This window comes from Panthera leo, chromosome D4 (genome assembly GCF_018350215.1).
Source record: "Panthera leo isolate Ple1 chromosome D4, P.leo_Ple1_pat1.1, whole genome shotgun sequence".
NCBI classification, from domain to species: domain Eukaryota; kingdom Metazoa; phylum Chordata; class Mammalia; order Carnivora; family Felidae; genus Panthera; species Panthera leo.
The window spans coordinates 65,328,035-65,348,308 of NC_056691.1; the positions used below are offsets into that span (position 1 = coordinate 65,328,035).

Sequence of the window (20,274 nt, forward strand, 5' to 3'; positions counted from 1 at the left end):
TCAAACGAGAACAAGATTTAGAAGAGAATATGTTATGCCAAAAAGTTTGTTTCTGCTTCTCCAACTCCAAGCTCAGTGTCTTATACAGTTGTATGTCTCTCAAGATTCCTACAGTATGGCCTACAAAGGTATCAAAAGTTAGAGCAGAGCTCAGTAAATTATTTCTGTAAAGGAACAGGTAATAAACATTTCTGGCTTTGTGAGCCATATAGTCTCTGCTGCAGTTACTAGATTGTTGTTTTAGTGCTAGCAGCCATAGACAAAACATAAAAGAATGGGCATGGCCAGATTTGTCACATAGGCCATAATTCGCCAACACCTGAGTTAGTAACAGACAACAAAATGCATCTGCTGGATTGAATATACACATATCAAAATTTGAGTCTTTGAAAGCCTTCTATAATATTTTATTTATTTATTTAATCCAGGTTAACAAGGACTTTGGGTCTATTTTTTCTACTCTTTTGCCTGGTGCTAATGCTATGCTTGCACCACCAGAGGGGCAAACTGTATTGGATGGTCTGGAATTCAAGGTTGCTTTAGGAAATACTTGGAAAGAAAACCTAACTGAACTTAGTGGTGGTCAGAGGTGAGTAATCCCTTTACAGATTTAGAATTTCTCAATCCTCTTTTACAATCCATCATCTCATTGCCGACCTATTTGCTGTTTTGTTTTGCTTAGCTATCTTAAATGTAGAATTTAAGGAGGTTAATATGTAAGACTGCAGATTGTGGTTAGAACTTGTGATTAAAATAGTAGGCAACAAAGGAAATAAGGGTAAGCAGCTAGAAAATGAGATGAAATGTATGAAAAACAATTGATTTCAGACATTGGGAAATTAGTAGCCCAAGAGTATGAAACCTGTGAGCAATAAAACAAAAGTGCTAAGCTCAGGGTTCATGTCTGCCTTTCTCCATAGAATTTCTGGATTGCAGATGCAGGGAGGGGGAATCAACACAAATCATAGTAGTTTCACTAAATTAAAGAAACAGATTAGAATTTTGGGAGGCCCCAGTAAGCTGCACCCTAGCATTCAGTCTGTAATGTCCCTGAAGTGAAGGCTAGTCTTTACACACAGCAAAAGTTCATTGTAAGCCTTGAAGAAGTCAAGCTGATCCTCATGTAACTAAAGTGTTTCTCAGAACAAAGCCTAATGCTTTTAAAGAAAGACAACAAAATTTGAGACTGTAATGGAACACAGTGTCTGGTATCTGATAAAAAGTACTGGACAGAAATCAAGAAAATGACGTGTAACTTAGAGAAAAATTATTCAATGGAAACAGACCCAGAAATGACAGGTGATGAAAATAGCAGACAAGGAAGTTATAGTATTACATTAATTAGATCTAAGAATTACAAGGAGAAAAGAATGTGATGAGAAATGTAAGCTATAAAAAAAAAAAAAAAATTTAGGGGGCACCTGGGTGGCTTGGTCAGTTAAGCGTCCAACTCTTGATTTCGTCTTAAGTCATGATCTCACGGGTTGCAGGTTTGAGCCCAGTGTTGGACTCTGCACTGACAACGCGGAGCCTGCTTGGAATTCTCTATCCTCTCTGCCTCCCCTGTGCCCCTGCTCACATGTACTCTCTCTCCCAAAATAAATGTTTAAAAAAAATTTTTTTAAAGAATCTAGTAGAATTGCTAGAGATAAAAAATATGCCCAAAAGGAAAAGCTCACATGACATTAGCAGATTAAACAGTGTAGAAACGTGAGTGAATTTGAAGACACAGCAATAGAAAGTTAAAGCTAAAGTGAGAAGCACAGAACTGTAAACAGTGACCTGTGGGGCAATATTAAGCCATCTGACATATATGTGATTGAAGTTCCAAAGAGAGGAAGAGATAAAGAAAAATACTTGAAATAATGGCCCCAAATTTTCCCGTTTTGATGAGTTCTATAAACCCACAGACTTAATGTCTATGAACCCTTGGTAGGATAAACACCACACAACCTCTCCCGTGACATACATACAGTAACACAGCAAGCCATGTTATATGAAATTGTGATTTGTCTTCAGGCAGCCAGAGGCATAGTATTACATACCAAGGAACAAATATAAAAATGACTTTAGGATTATTGTCAAAAACTATGCAAGCTAGGTATCTGGAACAACATCTAGTAAGTGCTAAAAGAAAAACGTGGCAACCTAGAATTCTGTGTCTAATCAAAATATTCTTCAAATGGAAGTCAACGTAAATATTTTTTCAGAAAAACAACAGCTGGAGGAATTTGCTCTCAGCAGAACCGTACAAGTTAAAGGAAGTTTTTGGATGAAGGGCAAATGATACCAGATGAAAAAACTCAGATCTGCATAAAGGAATGAATAATGTTGGAAATAGCATGCTGTAGACTTCAGGGAAGTTTTTCCCCAGCCTTACATGGTGATTCAGACAATTGGCATACTAAGGAAAAACTTAAGAGGTCATGTGGACTAACTCCTTACCTGCAGAGAGCCAAATAATTAAAGCCTACTGAGAGAAAATTGTGAATATTCACATAATTAAAGACAGTTGTTAATTTTGTATTTTGTCCCCTGTAGGATGTGCAATCTGTAATTCTTAAATTGTTCTCATGTGCCCTATGATGCCATCATGTAACTTTTATGTATGTAGAAAATACCAAGACCTGTTAATTTCCCTAAGGAAGGCCTTTGCCATTTTTATGAGAATAGTACTCCCTGATTGTATTTCATTATGATAAAATTCCTAAATATTTTAACAGTCTAAGACACCTTCTGGTGCCTGTTAACCAAAGTTGAATTCTACAGTTCAAATCCCAACATCTAACTTTTTTGCCAAAGTCCTAGATAATGTTTTGAGGAGAACAGAAAATATATGCTTACTTTCTTTTTGAGACCTGAAAATTATTTCTATAATTAAGATGATACAATTTTCACATAAATACCATTATTTTACATACATACCCAGCATACTAGTTTAACTCTTGATGAGAATTTTTTTTTCTTGGTGAGGTTTTTTTTTTCCCCCCTGCAAAATTAAGTTGAAAGAAAGCGCAATGCCTTAAACATTTGGTACAGAGAAAGCCAATAAAAAATAACTTTAGGTTGCTTGAGAGACCTCAGCTGCCCTTTATAGAAGTAGATATCAATCTCACTGTTGTTTTTTATGGTAAAGAAAAAAATCTAAGAATTATCATGATACCTGATTAGAAAAAAAAACAGCTACAGTAATGGGGATGGTTAGCTAGAAGAGAACTGAAAAAGAGCTATAGAAACTCAGATGTGTAACTGCAAATTTTAAATAAGGTGTATTAGGATTCTCCAGAGAAACAGAACTAGTAGGGTATGTTTGTGTGTATAAAAGGAATTTTCATCTTATCGTGGAGGCTGAGAAGGCCCACAGTTTGTTGTCTGCAAGCTGGAAACCTAGGCAGGCCAGTGGTATAATTCAGTCCGAGTCTGAAGTCCTAAGAACCAGGAACACTGAGGCTGAATATCCATGTCCCAACTCGAGTAATGAGGCAGGAAAAAACAAATTATTTCTCTACCTTTCTTACGATTCAGGCCTTCAGCAGATTATGTGATGTCCAACCACATTGGAGAGAGCAAACTGCTATACAGTCTTCCAATTCAAATGCTAATTTCACCCGGAAACATTCTCAGACCCAGAAATAAAGTTTAGCCTAATATCTGAGTGCTCTGTGATCCAGTTAAGTTGACACACAAGATTAACCATCATACAATTGTTTGAATTTCTGACACTGGGAATTACTTACTCGGTCATAATCTATACAATTTACTCTTAAATGGTGCCAATAAAGAGTGTGTGTGTGTGCGCGCACGTGCACACACACACACACACGCACACACGTGCACACACATGCAGACATAGTAAAAGTTTGAAAGAGGGTACCTAAACCAGTTCTATTACAAAGATAGTAGCTGTTGACTGTATACTTGTTAAGACTTCACTCGCCTGCTACCAAGGCATCTAATAGCAACTGGGGAAGGAAAGAAAAAAATTAACATGCTCTTTCCTTAAGGATAAGTGCCAATTATAATATCCTGATTATTTGACGGGAAAGAATGTAAACCTGTTTCAAGATAAATAAGTTTCAAAATAAAACTTGAAGAGAAAAACTGAAAAGCTGAAATAAACATTTTAATACCAACAAAAGTGTTGAACTTTGAAACTTTAAATTATTTCCATGGCAGTCTTTCAGCTAAATCTGCACTATCCATAAAAGGACAGCAGATTTGCTTCAGTATTTTGGTAAAAAATAATAAAATCAAATTTTGATAACTTTTCTTCTGGTCTTTTCTTAGGTCTTTAGTGGCTTTGTCATTAATATTGTCCATGCTCCTCTTCAAACCTGCTCCAATTTATATCCTGGATGAGGTAGATGCAGCCTTGGACCTTTCTCACACCCAAAACATCGGACAAATGCTGCGGACTCATTTCACGCATTCTCAGGTGAGAACCAGGAAGACAATGTCTCCGTGATAGTTTTCGTATAGTATGTGTTTATTCAAAAACTATTCTTTAGTAATGGCCAATACAAAGATATTTAGGATTGAAGAATATGAAAGCATTGTATCTCTTTAAATATACAGTGATTATTTACACGTATGCACATTCGAATAAGGAAAGAAGGTTTGGTTTACTGTTACAGAAAGAGCCAGGCATGACTATTGTTGGTTGTATCATGAGGGAGAGTCTAAGTTTTTCATAATTAGAAATTAAATATGGTTAATGTCATTATTTTCTCTAGCTTGCTGCCAAAGGATACACAATCAAAGCAAGACTGGCTTAGGAACATACCTAGGCATCAGAAAATCATGTGGTACTTGATGGGGTACCCGTCATTTTTCCTGGGTCGGAAGTAGAGAAAAGCCCCTTTAAGAACAGTTAGTTTTTATTGAACTGTTGCTGCAGGAGCTGGGGCTGCCAAGTATGGTTATATAGATAATGCAGTGTACAACTCGGGGGTTTCACTTAATCGTAGTTAGCATAGACTTATTTATTATGGTCCATTTTTACCAGGTAACAGTGAAGTGGTACCTATTTTGAATTCTATAAGTGTTCCATTTGACTAGTGGTAGTGCTGTGGGAACTTGTAGCCTTTGATATTTTTGCAATATCACAAAGAAAAATATTTCACCAGAGCATTTAGAGCTAGCAACAAAACAGTGATGCCAGCTGCAGAGATAGCAACAAGCAGTCAACCAGCAGGAAATAGTAAACTTGGGTAATGAAGCACTCAAGGTAAAATTAAGACTCCTAAAACCCAAATATAGAAAGCTAGAATTCATTTAGGTGCCTAATATTATAACTATTTGTTACTTGCATTTGCTTTGAGCCACGCATTGAAAGAAATAAAATCAAAATATCTCTAGACAATTCTTAGTTCCAGAATAAAAACAGGAGTGCTTTTCTTCAAATTACAAAATACCTTTTATGCTTTTTTTCTTTTTCCCTCAAGTTCATTGTGGTGTCCCTAAAGGAGGGTATGTTCAACAATGCGAATGTCCTATTCAAAACCAAGTTTGTGGATGGTGTTTCTACAGTAGCCAGATTTACTCAGTGTCAAAATGGAAAGATTCCTAAGGAAACTACATCCAAGGCAAAAGGACCCAAATGACCACCTTTGAAGCTAAAAGTACAGATTTACTCCTTTACCTTGACCTGTTTTTTAAACATAAAGACCTTGGGATTTACTTATTTATGTAAAATGTAATGTTGTTTTGTTACTTAACCTGTATTTTCTCTTCCTTTATGTAATCACTTATAAATGAACATAGATGCCTCTTAATCAGTGTAACTATGGTCCAGTTACTGTGATTTTGATTTTATGCATGTCCTCAAATGTTTTTTCTTACACAATTCTTTATACTAGGGAGCCGGAGATACCTGGTTGGTGGTGCATTGTTTGTAAAAGCTAAAAATAAAAAGAAACAGATGGAATTAAGTTATAAGATAAATATAGCTGATAGTCAGCTTTTAATTAGTTTAATTCCTAAGGTAATATTAATGTGTTTTCTGTTGTTAAGAACGTCATTTAGGTAAGAATTATAAAGCAAGTGTCTGGACCAACAAAGGGAACACACAGGAAGCTGTTAGGCATGCACCAAGCTATTTGTTGTTAGTTCTGTGAAGATACAATGGCAGAGCCCTGATTGAGACCCAGATGGGAAACCTTTTGAAAGATTCTCTCACTTTAATGATGTTTGGAGATCATGTTTCTGTATGCTTAGTAATTGGTCTGTGCAATCTTAAGTTTTTAAAAAATCTTCACTAGTATTTTAATAGAAGCCTGGGAGAAGTTATGTTGCATTAAGTCTCATGTTTTCAAAGATTTTTGTTATTAGCCTTTTCATAATCCAATTAATAACAGTCTTTTGGTGAATGAGAATGTAGAAGCCAGCAGACTAAACCAAATTTATCTTTTTCCTTGAAGTCTGATGCATATATAAATAGATCCACCCATTCTACTGAAAGAACTCAAAATTTGATGATTATTATATATCTTAGTGATTTCTGCTTTCCAGGTCAAAAGGTTGAAGTTCCTTTAAGAACTCAAAAGAAGCGCTAACAAACACCATTTGGTTACTATGTGTAGTTCTGCATCACCAGAGTGTCTCCAAACTCTGAATTTTGAAAGCGCTCACATGATCTAATCTGATCTTGAGTATATTATTTTGGCCCTGTATCCCTTCTTGATACTCAGTTCCTTTATGTTACCCTTTCCCTAATATATGCTTATGGTTCTTGGCTTTGGCTTTAACATTCCTCATCCTTCTCATACACAACTGAGGATGTCAGATAACATCCAGGTAACTGATACAATGGGACACACTGGAAAGGACTGAATCTGAAATTCATTCTGTCCACTATGGGAGGAGAGGGAGACAAAGTTATAAATGCTGAGTTACAGGAAGTCTAATTTCACCTATAACAGACAGGAGTTTTTTATTTCCTTTCAAATGTATTGAATATTATTTGCCAAAACAGTTCGGTCGGTTCACACTTGCAGTAAGATCACATATCTGTTGACCACAACCCAGTCAGCACTGGCTGTTAGTTTTATTATTTCTGATTTACTAGTTATAAAATGGTAGTTCATTGCTGTTTTAACTAACATTTGATAAGTAACTTGTGAGGTTGAATATTTTGACATCTGAACTAATTTTATTTACCTCAGATTTTCTATTTGCTTCCTTAATTTTTGTCTCCTATATATCATGCTTTTTGATGATAATCCTCAAACATATTAAATTTTTATGAGTAATGTCAGTATATTGTGATTAGAAGACGACATGAAGGGGAGAGTCGGGGACCTTTAAAGTTCTGCAATAACATAAGTAACCTTTACAGAGCTCTTTCTAGACATCAGAGGCTATTCGTATTTGCATCTGTTTTCACATTTGAGTAAGTACTGTTGATCGGCATTACATAATTGAGGAAATTGAATTGAGCACAAAAGTTAACAGACTTGTCTGTGGTGATAGTAGTTAGAGGCAGAGCCAAGATACCAGTCTTGGCAGTTGGGTTCCAGAATATTACCTTTCTGACAGTTTGAACATTTGTGTTCATTGTACATAATAAATTTAAGACACACCTGGGTGAGCAGTATGCACAACATGAGAAAATTATTTCTAGGAAGAATGTCAAACATTTGAAAAGGATTCCTTCTGGGTTTGGGCCGGGGGGGCGGGGGGGGGGGTTTGTTTTGGCATTTCATGTACCCTAACAAATGCAAAAGCAAAAACTTGAGAATCCATTCTCTTCTGATACAGTGAGGTAATCAAATAGGCCAACCACTCCCGCAATCATGTCGTCTGCAAATCAGGACAGGTTTTCTTCCTTTTTGATCTGTGGGCCTTTATTCCCCTTTCTTCCTGTACTGGCTTGAAGTTCCAGCACTGTGTGGTATAAATAATGAGAGCTGGCATATCTTCCTTTTCCCCAAAATTCTGAGGAAAGCATTCAGTCTCTCACCACCTAAGTATAATGTTAGCCATAGGCTTTTTGGTTTATATTCTTTATCTAGTTAAAGAAGTTTCCTTCTGTTCCTAGTTTGGTCACTTTTATCATGGATGGGTTATTGAATGTTGTTCATTGCTTTTTCTGCATTGATTGATATGATCATGTAAGTGCTTTAGCCTGTTAAGAGAATGAATTACATTGCTTAATTTGTGAATATTAAACCAGCCTGGTATTCCTGAATTAAACCCTGCTTGGTCATGGTCTATAATTCTCTTTATGTAGAGGCATACCTTGTTTTATTATGCTTCACGGGTAACTGCGTTTTTTTTTTTACAGATTGAAGGTTTGTGGCCACCCTGCACCCACCAAGTCTGCCAGCACCCTTTTTCCCCACAGCATTGGTTCACTTTGAGTCTGTCACAGTTTGATCTCACATACTTTCAAACTTTCTCCTTGTTATATTTGTTATGGTGATCAGTGATTATGACTCACTGAAATCTCTGATGATAGTTAGCATTTTTTAGCAATAAGCTATTTTTAAGATACATACTTTTTTTAGACCTAATGCTGTTGCCCACTTAATGGATTACAGTGTAAATATAACTTTTAAATTTAAATATTGGTTTCAGGAGTAGAACTCAGTGATTCATCACTTACATACAACATCCAGTTCTCATCACAAGTGTCTGCCTTAGTACCCATAACCCATCCCCCAACCCATGGCCCTCCATCAACCCTCAGTTTGTTCTCTATCAGTAAGTCTTTTGTGATTTGATCTCTTTTTGAATATTACTCAGCCATCAAAAATCAAATGTTGCCACTTGCAACAATGTGGATGGAGCTAGAATGTATTATGCTAAGTGAAATAAGTCCATCAGAGAAAGACAAATAGCATCTGATTTTAAGAAATCAAAACAGATGAATATATGGTAAAGGGGGGTATAAATAGAACTTTTATATGCACTGGGAAAGCCAAAAAAATTTTTTTGCCTTGTTTTGCTTGCTGTATTGTAGTATCAAACTGAACCCAAAATGTTTCCAGGTTATGCCTGTTTTATAGGATTCTGTTTGCTAATAGCTTGGTTGTGATTTTTGTGTGTGTTCATTAAGGGCTTTCGTCTGTATGGGTTTTGTTTTGTTTTGTTTTTACTGGCTTTGTTTGCTTTTGGGGTAATACTACATAAAATTAATTGGGAAATGTTACCTCTTCTATTTTCTGTATAATTATATAGAATTTGTGTTAACAATTCTTCAAATATTAGATAGAATCCTCCTATGAAACTCTCTAGGCCTGGAGATTAGGGGGCGGGATGGGGGGAATAGAAATACAATTTCTTTAATAGTTATGGGAATGTTTAAATTATCTGTTTTACAACAAGTGATTTGTGATAGTTTGTGTTTTTTGCTGAATTGTTCCATTTCATCTAAACTGTCAAATTTGTGTGCAGCAGTCATGGTATTTCCTCATTATCCTTTTGATGTCTTCAAGCTCTGAAGTTATCACTTGTTTCATTCCAGATATTGGTAATTTTTGTTTTTTTCTGTCAGTCGTGATGGAAGTTTGTCAATTTTATTGTCTTTCAAAGAACCAGTTTTTTATTTCATTTACTTTATTGTCTTTCTGTTTTCATTTACTGATTTTGTCTCATTTCCTTTTTTCTGCTTTGGGCTTATTTTGCTCTTTTCTAGTTTTATGGTAGAGGTTTAGATTGTTGATTTGAGATCTCTTTTTGTAGCAAGCAATTAATGCTATCATTGGCCCTCTTAGGTAGTAATCTTTTAGCTTCATCTCACAGATTTTGATATGTTGCATTTTCAACTTTAACTTCAAAATATATTCTAATTTGCTTTGACATTTCTTCTGACTATTGAATTCTTTTGGAATCTATTTAAGTTTCCAGATAGTTCGGGATTTTCCAGGTAGCATTCTCTTACTGATTTCTAGTTTGTTCTGTTATGTCAGGAATCCGTTTGTTTTAATTGTTAAAAAAGGATAGATTTAGAAAACAAAATAGGTACAAATTCAGTGGTCTAAGGTTCTACCTTAATCTATATTCTAGATAAGTAAAAAGTAAACCCAAATTAAATAGAAAGGTGGAAATAATAAGAGGTAGAAGTCAACATATACAGGACAGAAAAACAATGGAGAAAATTAAGCTGACATATTGATTTTGTTGTTTTGAGAACCAGGTATCTGTAATTAGACCATTCAGGCAAACCAGAGAAATTACAAGTCACTAATATCAGGAATGAAAGAAGAGTTGCCACTGTGGCTTTTACCTAAATTAAAAGGATGCAAAATTATGATGCTTTTCATGCCAGTAAATTCAATAACTTAGACAAAATGGAAAATTGGAAAAATAAAACTCACTAAAATTGACAAGAGTAGACAGAACTTGAATAGCTTCACATCTGTTCATGCAATTGAAATGATTAAATATCTTCTCACAAGGAAAACTTTAGTTCCATGTGGTTTTATTTGTAAATATTACTATTCAAAGACGGGGGCGGGGGGGGGAGGGGAACACTTCCAACCTGTTATAAGACCAGGGTTCTAATACTAAAACTTGACAAAGACATAAAACAAGAAAATTACAGCCTGGTAGCCCTCATGGTCTTAAGAGCAAAAACCCTGAAAATATTAGCAAACTGAATCTGATAACATTTACAGGCGATAATAAGCCATTTTCAGTTTTTTTTTCAATAAATGGTACCAACAGCTAGGTATTTATACAAAAAAAAAAAAAATTGCCCTTCACAACATACACAAAAAAATAACTAAAGATGAGACATAGGCCTAAAAGTAGTAGTTATAACACTTCTAGAAGAAAACAAAATTTTTGCAACCTTAGATTAGGCAAAGATTTCCTAGGACACACCAAAAAAACACAAACCTCAAAAGAAGAAGAAAAGTATCAAGCAACATTAAAATTTTAAGAATATTTTCAAAAGACAGTCTTAAGAAAATGAAAAGTCAAAGCACAGAATAGGAGAAATTTGGAATGTTCGGAGCTGACAGAGTTGGGTGCAGAATGTGTCAACTCACATGTTGACGTTGGCATGAATGGTGGGCAGAACTGTCACCTAGGCATAAACCAGGGTGGGGCAGCACTCTGTGCTAGCAATACTGATAGCATTTTCACCTCCATGCATTTGAATGTTTTTGTTGTTTTTTTAATGGTGGTCTCACTTAAAAGTGTCTTTAATGAAGCTATAAAATTTTTTTATACCCCCCCCTCCTGAGTACGTCTTTAATAATCTGATAAAATGGGAGTTATATTATAAAGCATTTCTGCATACCAAAACATGGTTCTTTTGCAGAAATGCTCTTATTTCTGTTGTAGTCTGAAATAACTTTTCATGGAAAAGCATTTTTACTTGGACAGGTGACTAAGACAAACTATGGTTATTAAGTCTATGGCATTTGGTTAGACATTTCTTAAAAATGAACAGAATGAACCTGTCATATTAACCTGACATTTGTTGCAAATACTAAAATTGTAGCTTTCAAATGAAAATTAGAATTCTGGCAAACTTGTATTTGTCATTGTGAGCTGGACATCTCAATAAAGACTGTTCTGATAATACTGGTGGTCATATTAACAGGATTTTTTTTATATTGTATTGTGAAATGTGTTAACATTTTGAAGATCTGCATAACCCAATCAATGGTGGTTTCCCTTGACTAATATGTGATGCTACAAAATCCTGCATGGGTAAGTAAAATAGCCGTTCTAAGTACAGGAATCACCAGTTAATTTTAATGGTATAAGGGGCAATATTTTTATTAATGGAGTTTCAGATTCCACATGGCAACTAAGAAGCGATCCCTTGTTGCATTGTGTTATTTGTATCAAGAAAGGATTATCTACATTATGTAATACTCCAACTACATATTTATTCTCAACTGTAGCAAACAGAATCCTATAAACCAGGCATACCCTGGGGACATTTTGGGTTCAGTCTTATACTACCACAATAAAGCAAGTAAAACAAAGCAAAAAAAATTTGGGGGGGTTTCCTAGTACATATAACTCTAGGTATGAAACTTGAATAACTTGTCTAAACTTCCACAGCTAGAAAATAAGGGGTGGGAGAGGGGAGCCAGGATTTAAACTCAAGACTGTCCAGATAAAGAGCCCATACTCTTAGTCCTTATAACAAACTGTGTTAGGTATACTCCTGTGTTTGTGCCTGGAGCTCAGCTAACATTCACATTCTGCCTTTAATAGACAAGGTACTTGTCATGCATGGGTGGGAGCAAGGAGAGATACACTTACATCCACTGTAGAGAACAAAGATTGTGATTTAATCCTACAGCTCATGCCACTGGTCATTTTATACCAATCTAGTGAAATGTGGCTAATAATCCCTTAATTGTATGACAGAACAGTAGGCATAAGCTGCCCCTTTTCTTGCCATCAGTTAAGGGCCAGAGTTTTCTTTGATAGGTTAAAGCTTTACATATTATCCTTTACACAACTTTTCTGATGTGGTTTGTAGGATGGGCTCTTATTGATGGTCATAAGCATCTTCTCGAGTTTAGTGTAAGTCTCATTACTCCTTTCTGCATCTTGCTCCTCACGTACATTACTACACATTTAACAGTTTGGCATTCTAAGCCTCTAACAGCCCACTTTATGGAGTTTCAGCTTATCCTAAACTAACTGCCTTTGTGAACCCTACATGCCACCCAGTCTGCAACAGTTGCCACTCCTGAATACAGCTTTCTTGTGTTTGCTCATGTTCTTAATGCTGTGTCAACCTCCCAAGTTGTACTTAGAAACCACCATCTCTACAGATCATTCTCTATTCCCATCCCCCTTTCATAAGGCATCGAAGAGTATTGGATAATAGTAGTAAATGAACACATCTTAGTTCTAGTAGATTGTAAACACCTGAGTGCAACTCTTTAGAGCCCATAACCTATTAATGGCTTGAGCTCAAAGATGATTTTAATTTTTTTTTAACGTTTATTTATTTTTGAGACAGAGAAAGAGTATGAATGGGGGAGGGTCAGAGAGAGAGAGACAGAATCTGAAGCAGGCTCCAGGCTCTGAGCTGTCAGCACAGAGCCCCACACGGGGCTCAAACTCACAGACTGCGAGATCATGACCTGAGCTGAAGTCGGACACTTAACCGACTGAGCCACCCAGGCGCCCCAAAGGTGATTTTCTTAATGAGAGTGTAAGAACTCATAAAAGTTCAAGATGAAATAGACCATGGTATTTAGCTCATGTACCACACTATGGATTAGTAAACTAACTAGAATGAGATTATCAGACCCATATTCACTCTGAGAAGTTCCTATTAGGGTTTTGTCATACTATCATACTTGTAAGGAAGTCTCCCAATAAAATTCTATAAGCAACAGAGACTTTTCCTCCAAAGAATTAATAGAATCTATAACAGCCCTTTTATATGTTGTGTCCTACTCTATTTTCGTAGGTGTGGAAAGTCTGAACTATTGTGTCCCAAAGTTGAAAGGTTTTTATTTCACATTTGTCAACTTTAATAAAAATTGAGTATGACACAAATAGAAATATGTTTCATGCCCCTGGATCAGAAGAATGCATGTTGTTAAAATGTCCATACTACACAAAACAATCTACAGATCCAATGCAATTTCTATCAAATTACCAATACAGCATTTTTCACAGAACTAGAACAAATGATATTGAAACTTGTATGGCACTACAAAATAGCCAGAGCAATCTTTACAAAGCTGGGAGTATCACAATCCCCAGTGTCAAGATACATTACAAAGCTGTAGTAATCAAAACAGTGTGTCACTGGCACAAAAGTAGACCCATAGATCAATGCAATGATAAAGAGCGCCTAGAAATAAAACTCATACTTATCTAGTTAATTCATCTGACACAAAGGAGGCAAGAATATACAGAACTTTAAATCCCTTTGTAATTTAGGTAAAGAAGTTTGCTTTTGTGCTAATTACTTGGGATTAAAACTTCAAGGCATGTTTGAAGAAGAGAGAAAAAAAATCTGAAAATTATTACCTGAGATTGCTTCCAGCTCAGTAAAAGGAATAAGGTATTATTTTTTTAATATATTTTCCAGTTAGCTAACATACAGTGTATACAGTGTGTTCTTGGTTTCGGGGGTAAAGGAAGCAGGTGTTAAACATCCTGAGTACCACGGCTTTTGGGGACCAGGAAAAACATGAGTATTTTATTAATTCCAATACTTTAAGCTTTATTTTCCACTCCCTCTCCCATCATTTTTATCAGGGTTAAATGAACCAAAAATGCACTGTGATGCTAATCCATAGCCTGTGTTATTCCCTGCTTGCTGCTGAAAATTTTAGGTTCAGGATAAGGAGAAAAGAAAACAAGCCTACAGTTACTGCACCTAGTTTCATCTATGACCTGATTTTAACAGCTCAACAAAGTTGCTGTTATTTTCACAGAATGAGAAAACACTGGCTCAGAGAAGTTACTTGCTCAGTTAGGTGCAGCTGGTCATAATTTGATTATGTATCTAATTCCAAGGATCCTGGTCTTTCAACTACACAGTTGTTTCCAATACATTATTTAATAATGTAAAAACCATTTAAAGGGAGAAACTTTTCATACAAAATTTAGACATGTGTGAGCATAAACTTTACAATGAATTCCTTTCACTTGTATTCTTATAAAACCAAAATAAATGGAAAATACAAAATATAAGTAGAAACCACAAAACCAAAATTTAGCTCAACATTTATCTACTTATGCAGATGAAGGGTGAAATAAAGTTGTTGCTTTGAATGAGACTATGATGCTACCTTCTAAAGAGCAAATTCTTTTAATTTTAGCACATTAATGTGAACCACAATTAATTTTCCCCAACACTTCCCTCACTATGCACCACAATAAAACCTTGTACAGTGTATCATAAAGGCATTTAGTCATCACCTACCCATGTATATATTAACAACTCTGTTCTCTTGAGCAAGGGAAACAAAAGCAAAAATAAACTATTGAGACAACACCAAAATAAGAAGCTTTGGCACAGTGAATGAAACCATCAGCGAAACAAAAAGGTAACCTCCTGAATGGGAAGAGATGTTTGCAAATGACATATCCAGTAAGGGGTTAATATCCAAAATATGTAAAGAACCTAGGCAACTCAACACCAAAAACAAACAAAAAATAACAAATAATCCTATTGAAAATGGGCGGAAGACCTCAATAGATATTTTTTTCAAGAAGGCAATATAGATGGCAAACAGACAATGAAAAGATGTTCAACATCACTAATCATCAAGGAAATGCAAATCAAAACAATGAGTTCACCTTACTCCTGTCAGAATGGCTGAAGTCAAAAAGACAGTGTTGGTGAGGATGTGGAGAAAAGGGAATCCTCATGCACTCTGGTGGGAATGTAGATTGGTGCAGCCACTGTGGAAAATATCACGGAGGTTCCTCACAGAATTAAAAATAGAATTATTATATGATCCAACATCCCACTGCTAGGTATTTACCCAAAGAAAACAAAAACACTAATGCAAGAAGATAGATGTGTTCAGTTACTATTATGGAATTTTTTTGATGCCTTACAAAAGGGGGATGGGAGGGGCGCCTGGGTGGCTCAGTCGGTTGAGCGTCCATCTTCGGCTCAGGTCATGATCTCGCAGTCTGTGAGTTCGAGCTCGGCGTCGGGCTCTGTGCTGACAGCTCAGAGCCTGGAGCCTGCTTCGGATTCTGTGTCCCCCTCTCCCTATGCCCCTCCCCCACTCATGCTCCGTTTCTGTCTCAGAAATAAATAAACATTAAAAAAAATTTTTTTTTAAAGGGGGGGGGATGGGAATAGAGAGGAATCATAGAGGTGTCTGTTGAATAGAACCTTGAATATACCATTCTTTCCAACAGCATACCCAGGGTGATTTCTTCACATTGAGAAGAGCATGAGCAAAACCAGACTGAAATCACAAGGCAATGCCATTCCAGGCAAAAGGGAAGAGCATGCATAACGCATGAAAACAGGACACTGAATGTTGGAGAAATGAAAATGTTTCTATATGCCTGGGTTATATTTAGATTGTATAAATAGAATCAAGAAATGAAGCTGAAGAGTAAGGAGGAAAAATGAACCTTGGGCCCTGTTAGTGGAAATATAAATTGGTGCAGAAACTAAGGAAAACATAGTTTGGAGGTCTCTAAAAAATTAAAACTGCCATATGACCCAGCAATTCTACTTCTGGGTTTTTAGCTGAAGAAAACAAAAACACCAACTTAAAAAGATACATGCATCCCCATGTTCATTGCAGCGTTATTTACAATATCTAAAATAAAACAACCTATGTGTCCATCGATGGATGAATGGATAAAGAATGTGGTGTGCGTATATACAGTGGAATATTACCCAGCCAATAAAAAAGGAAATCTTGCTATTTATGACAATATGGATAGACTTTGCATTTTGCAAAGAGAAATAAGTCAGGGAAAGAGAAATACTGTATAATCTCATATGTAGAATGTAAAATAAACCAACACAAAATCCCGACCTCATAGATAGAGCAGATTGGTGGTTGGCGGGGGGGGGGGGAGGGGGGGGGGGTGTTGTGTGTGTGAGATTGGCGGTTGTCAGGGTGTGCGTGCGTGTGTGTGTGTGTGAAATGGGTCAAAAGGTACAAACATCTAGTCATGGGGTTGTATAGCATAGTGACTATAGTTAATAATACTGTATTCTATATTTCAAAGTTCTTATGAGGTATCTTAAAAGTTCCCATCACAATTTGTAACTACGTATAGTGACAATGTTAACAAGACTTATTGTGGTGATCATTTTGCATTATATAAAAATATTGAATCACTAATTAGGCTTATTGTGGTGATCATTGTGCAATATATACAAATATTGAACCATTATGTTGTATACCAGAAGCTAATACAATGTTAAATGTCAATAAGAAGCTGGAAAAGCAGTCAAGGACTGGACTCAGAAGTCTATTTGACTTTAAACTGTCCTCTTAACCAAATTCTGGTTTGAATGGAAAATTGATGCTAGAAAACCTCATCAGAAATCAGGAAAATAAAATTGAAACGCCCTCCTAAAATATAAAAGGAAAATAGTCAAACAGGAGAAAAACAATGTGAAAAAAATAATTAATATGTGGATATGGACCCAAGATCCAACCTTGAAATTTACACAATTCTAACAAAAATAGTAACTAGGGACATGGTTAAAATCTTCCTGAGTGGGGAGAAAAATACTGCAAAGGCAGGTGAAAGATAATTCATGGATTTTGGGCAAAATTGGTGGAAAAGAAAACACACTTTTTCTACTTCCAATTTTCTTTTTGTCATAAAGGCATCATCCACAACTAAATTGAAGTTTGATATATTCAAACTCGAATTCATGTATGTCAATTGTCAACTCACTAACTCTTCAACTCCCAACACACTGAAAACCTACGACACTTTTTTGGATGCCTCCTGCTTTGTCTAAACTACAGACATGACAACAGACCAACTCAGTTACCCACTATAGGAATAAAGTTTGGCCGAAATTAGGTGCTTAACCCCTGGAGACGGTGACACACTATCAGAGTCAACAAGTGGCTTTAAGTTGCCTCTCTGTTTCATCCGGTTCAGGTACCCTCCTCTTTTCCTTCCTCCTGAGCCTGTCCAGGCAAGTCTTGCTGACAAACCTGATCTCACATTTTCACCGGGCCTCCTTTTGGTCTTTCAACACTGCCAAGCTCTTGTAGGTCCCATGCCACTATTTCTGCAGGTCATTTTTTTTTTTTTTCCACAACCAGTTTTTTCCCCAAAGCTCTGCTCCTACCAGACTCCCAGGTCCAACCTTAGCTTCTAGAACAAAAATACCGGCTAGGCTAAGCCTTGGATCCCCTGCTTGTCTGGGAAAGAAATATGGACCCTTGTAAATATTTTTAGCAACAGTTACCTAAAAAGCAATTTGAGTCATAAAGTTTTTTCTTTCTCTAAAAGAACATCCAAAGTTTGAAAGAGTAGTGCCAACTAATCTAAGCAAACATAGTTATTACAGAATCCCTTAAATAAATCATGCCCTCTATCACTGGAAACATTAGCAAATAATCCAGATACAAAGGCTTGTTGCACATTACGTTTATATTATTTAGCAACTGCCACAAATGGAGCAATTTCTTAGCACAGAATCATTCAGGATGAAAAATATCAGATTAATGTGTTGGTACAAAGGCCTGTTTATTCATGTGCAGTTTTTACATATTCCACTGAAACGCAGTTAGCAGTCTTCATGTACATCTTTCCTGAGAACACATGCTCATCATAGCTTTGCAGTCCTAATTTTTGACTTCTCACCCAAATTGCCATTTCTTTCTCTTTTTTTATGTTTATTTTGAGAGAGAGACCACATGTGTGTGTGCATGGAGAGGGCAGGGAGCGGGTGTGGGAGGGGGTGTGGGAGGGGTGAGAGATAAAGAGAGACAGGGAGAGAATCCCAAGCACTGGCAACATGGAACCCAATGCAGGGCTCAGTCTCATGAACCCCAAGATCATGACCTGAGCCAAAATCAAGAGTCACTTGCTCAACGGGCTGAGCCACCCAGGTGCCCCCCAAATTACCATTCTTAATCCAAATTCCTATTTGCAGAAAACACCCCATTTCAATTTGTATTTTCTCATAGCATGTATATATTACTCAATGTTAAAAGGTTTCAAAATGAATTTTTATTAAAACCTACACCTTCATTTTGATCATCATGATAAAGGATACAAAATAAGTAGGCAGCAATTATTTTGAGAGGGAGTGGCATCACTTTGTGCATCGATTCTGTTAGAAAATATGGAGGCAAGCTATATGCTGAATACTTATGCTATCTGCCATGTCATAAGAAAGCAAAATAGCCCCAAACATAGTTTTTCCATTCCATTTATATATGAAATGAAAAAAGTACTAATAGTAGTGCTAGGATTTTAGAATTATTCTGGAGTATTCCTATTTTTTTTAATTTTAAATTGCGTCATTAAAATCATTACAATTTTAAAAATTTATTCTAAGTTATAAGAAAAATGTATGTGCATAGCAAAAGAAATGTAAAATTTATATCTATAAATTGAAAAGAAAATTCTTTCTCCCCGTCTCCACCCACATTCCTATTTCCATACTCACCACTTGAGATCATTTCTGTTTTAGTCTTTCTTTCCTAATTAATATTCCCTTACTGTGTTAGTATTATGTGTCAGTATCACAACGTTCCAAGGTTTTATTTGAGCAAGTTTCTCTTTTTTATTAATTTTTTTGGTTTAAAACCATTTTTTAAATGTTTATTTATTTTTGAGAGAGACAGAGTGTGAGCAGGGGAGGGTTAGAGAGAGAGGAAGACAGAATCCGAAGCAGGCTCTGGGCTCTGAGCTGTCAGCACAGAGCTCAATGCGGGGCTCCAACTCACAACTGCGAGATCATGACCTGAGCTAAAGTCGGACACTTAACTGACCTAACCACCCAGGGACCCCCAAAAATAATGTTTTTTTTAATGTTTGTTTATTTTTGAGAGAGAGGGAGACACAGAATCTGAAGCAGGCTCTCGCCACAGAGCCTGACACAGGGCTCAAATTCACAAACAGGGAGATCATGACCTGAGCCAAAGTCATACACTTAACCAACTGAGCCACCCAGATGCCCCAAAAATTATGGTACTGAGGATAACATTGTTAAGAAGTCTAGGAACAATGATAGTTTATATCTGAATTGGATGCTGGGACACAAAACAAGTTAAAGAAAACTGATTTAAATATAGAAGCTGCCTAGTGACTAATATGAAATTTCTCTGCTTGAACTATCCTTCACTCTTTTTCCAAATCAGCCTAGTCTGAGCTGATCATAGTCGTAGCAATTTATTAGCAATCATCTGAAGGAAGATTCTAACAGCAATGAAAGTGGATAGAATGTCTAAGAAATAATCACCTACATATGAGTAGCACTAGGCTGTCAGAAGCTTCTAGTAAAAAAATTAACAACAAAAAATCACTTAGAATATTGTGTATGACATGATATACAATATAAACATAATATGTAATATAAAAATAGTAAAGTACTTATAATACAGAGAAAAATGCTTCAAAAATTTTAAAACAGTACTAAATTGAGGAATTAGGTAATTCCTTTTCCCAATATATATGAAACAAGAAAAAAAATTATAAAACAAAATTTTATTAAATGAAACAAGAAACTGAAATAAAATAGTGCTGAGAGGCAGACAAATTAAAAGAAACTGCATAAGATAAGTTATAGTGACACTAAAAAGCAAATAGAATTAAAATTTCCATTACAAGCAGTTAAGGTCAGTCTGAAAAATCAAATGAATAGGACAAAAAGAA

The 20,274-nt window shown here is 36.0% G+C and overlaps 1 protein-coding gene across 2 annotated transcripts in view; it reads left to right on the forward strand.

Annotated features, from left to right (window-relative positions):
• SMC2 (structural maintenance of chromosomes 2) overlaps positions 1-8,606 on the forward strand; it is a 66,426-nt gene extending 57,820 nt beyond the window's left edge. Inside the window, exons 23-26 of one of the 2 annotated variants that reach the window (XM_042912676.1) lie at positions 429-589; positions 4,288-4,435; positions 5,445-5,621; positions 8,285-8,606. In XM_042912676.1, the coding sequence (XP_042768610.1) occupies positions 429-589; positions 4,288-4,435; positions 5,445-5,603 (468 nt within the window). In that variant the 3' untranslated portion in view covers positions 5,604-5,621; positions 8,285-8,606. Of the gene's footprint in view, positions 1-428; positions 590-4,287; positions 4,436-5,444; positions 7,673-8,284 lie in introns of those variants that run through there. The other variant, XM_042912675.1, reaches the window with a different exon arrangement.
• Positions 8,607-20,274: the final 11,668 nt, after the last annotated feature.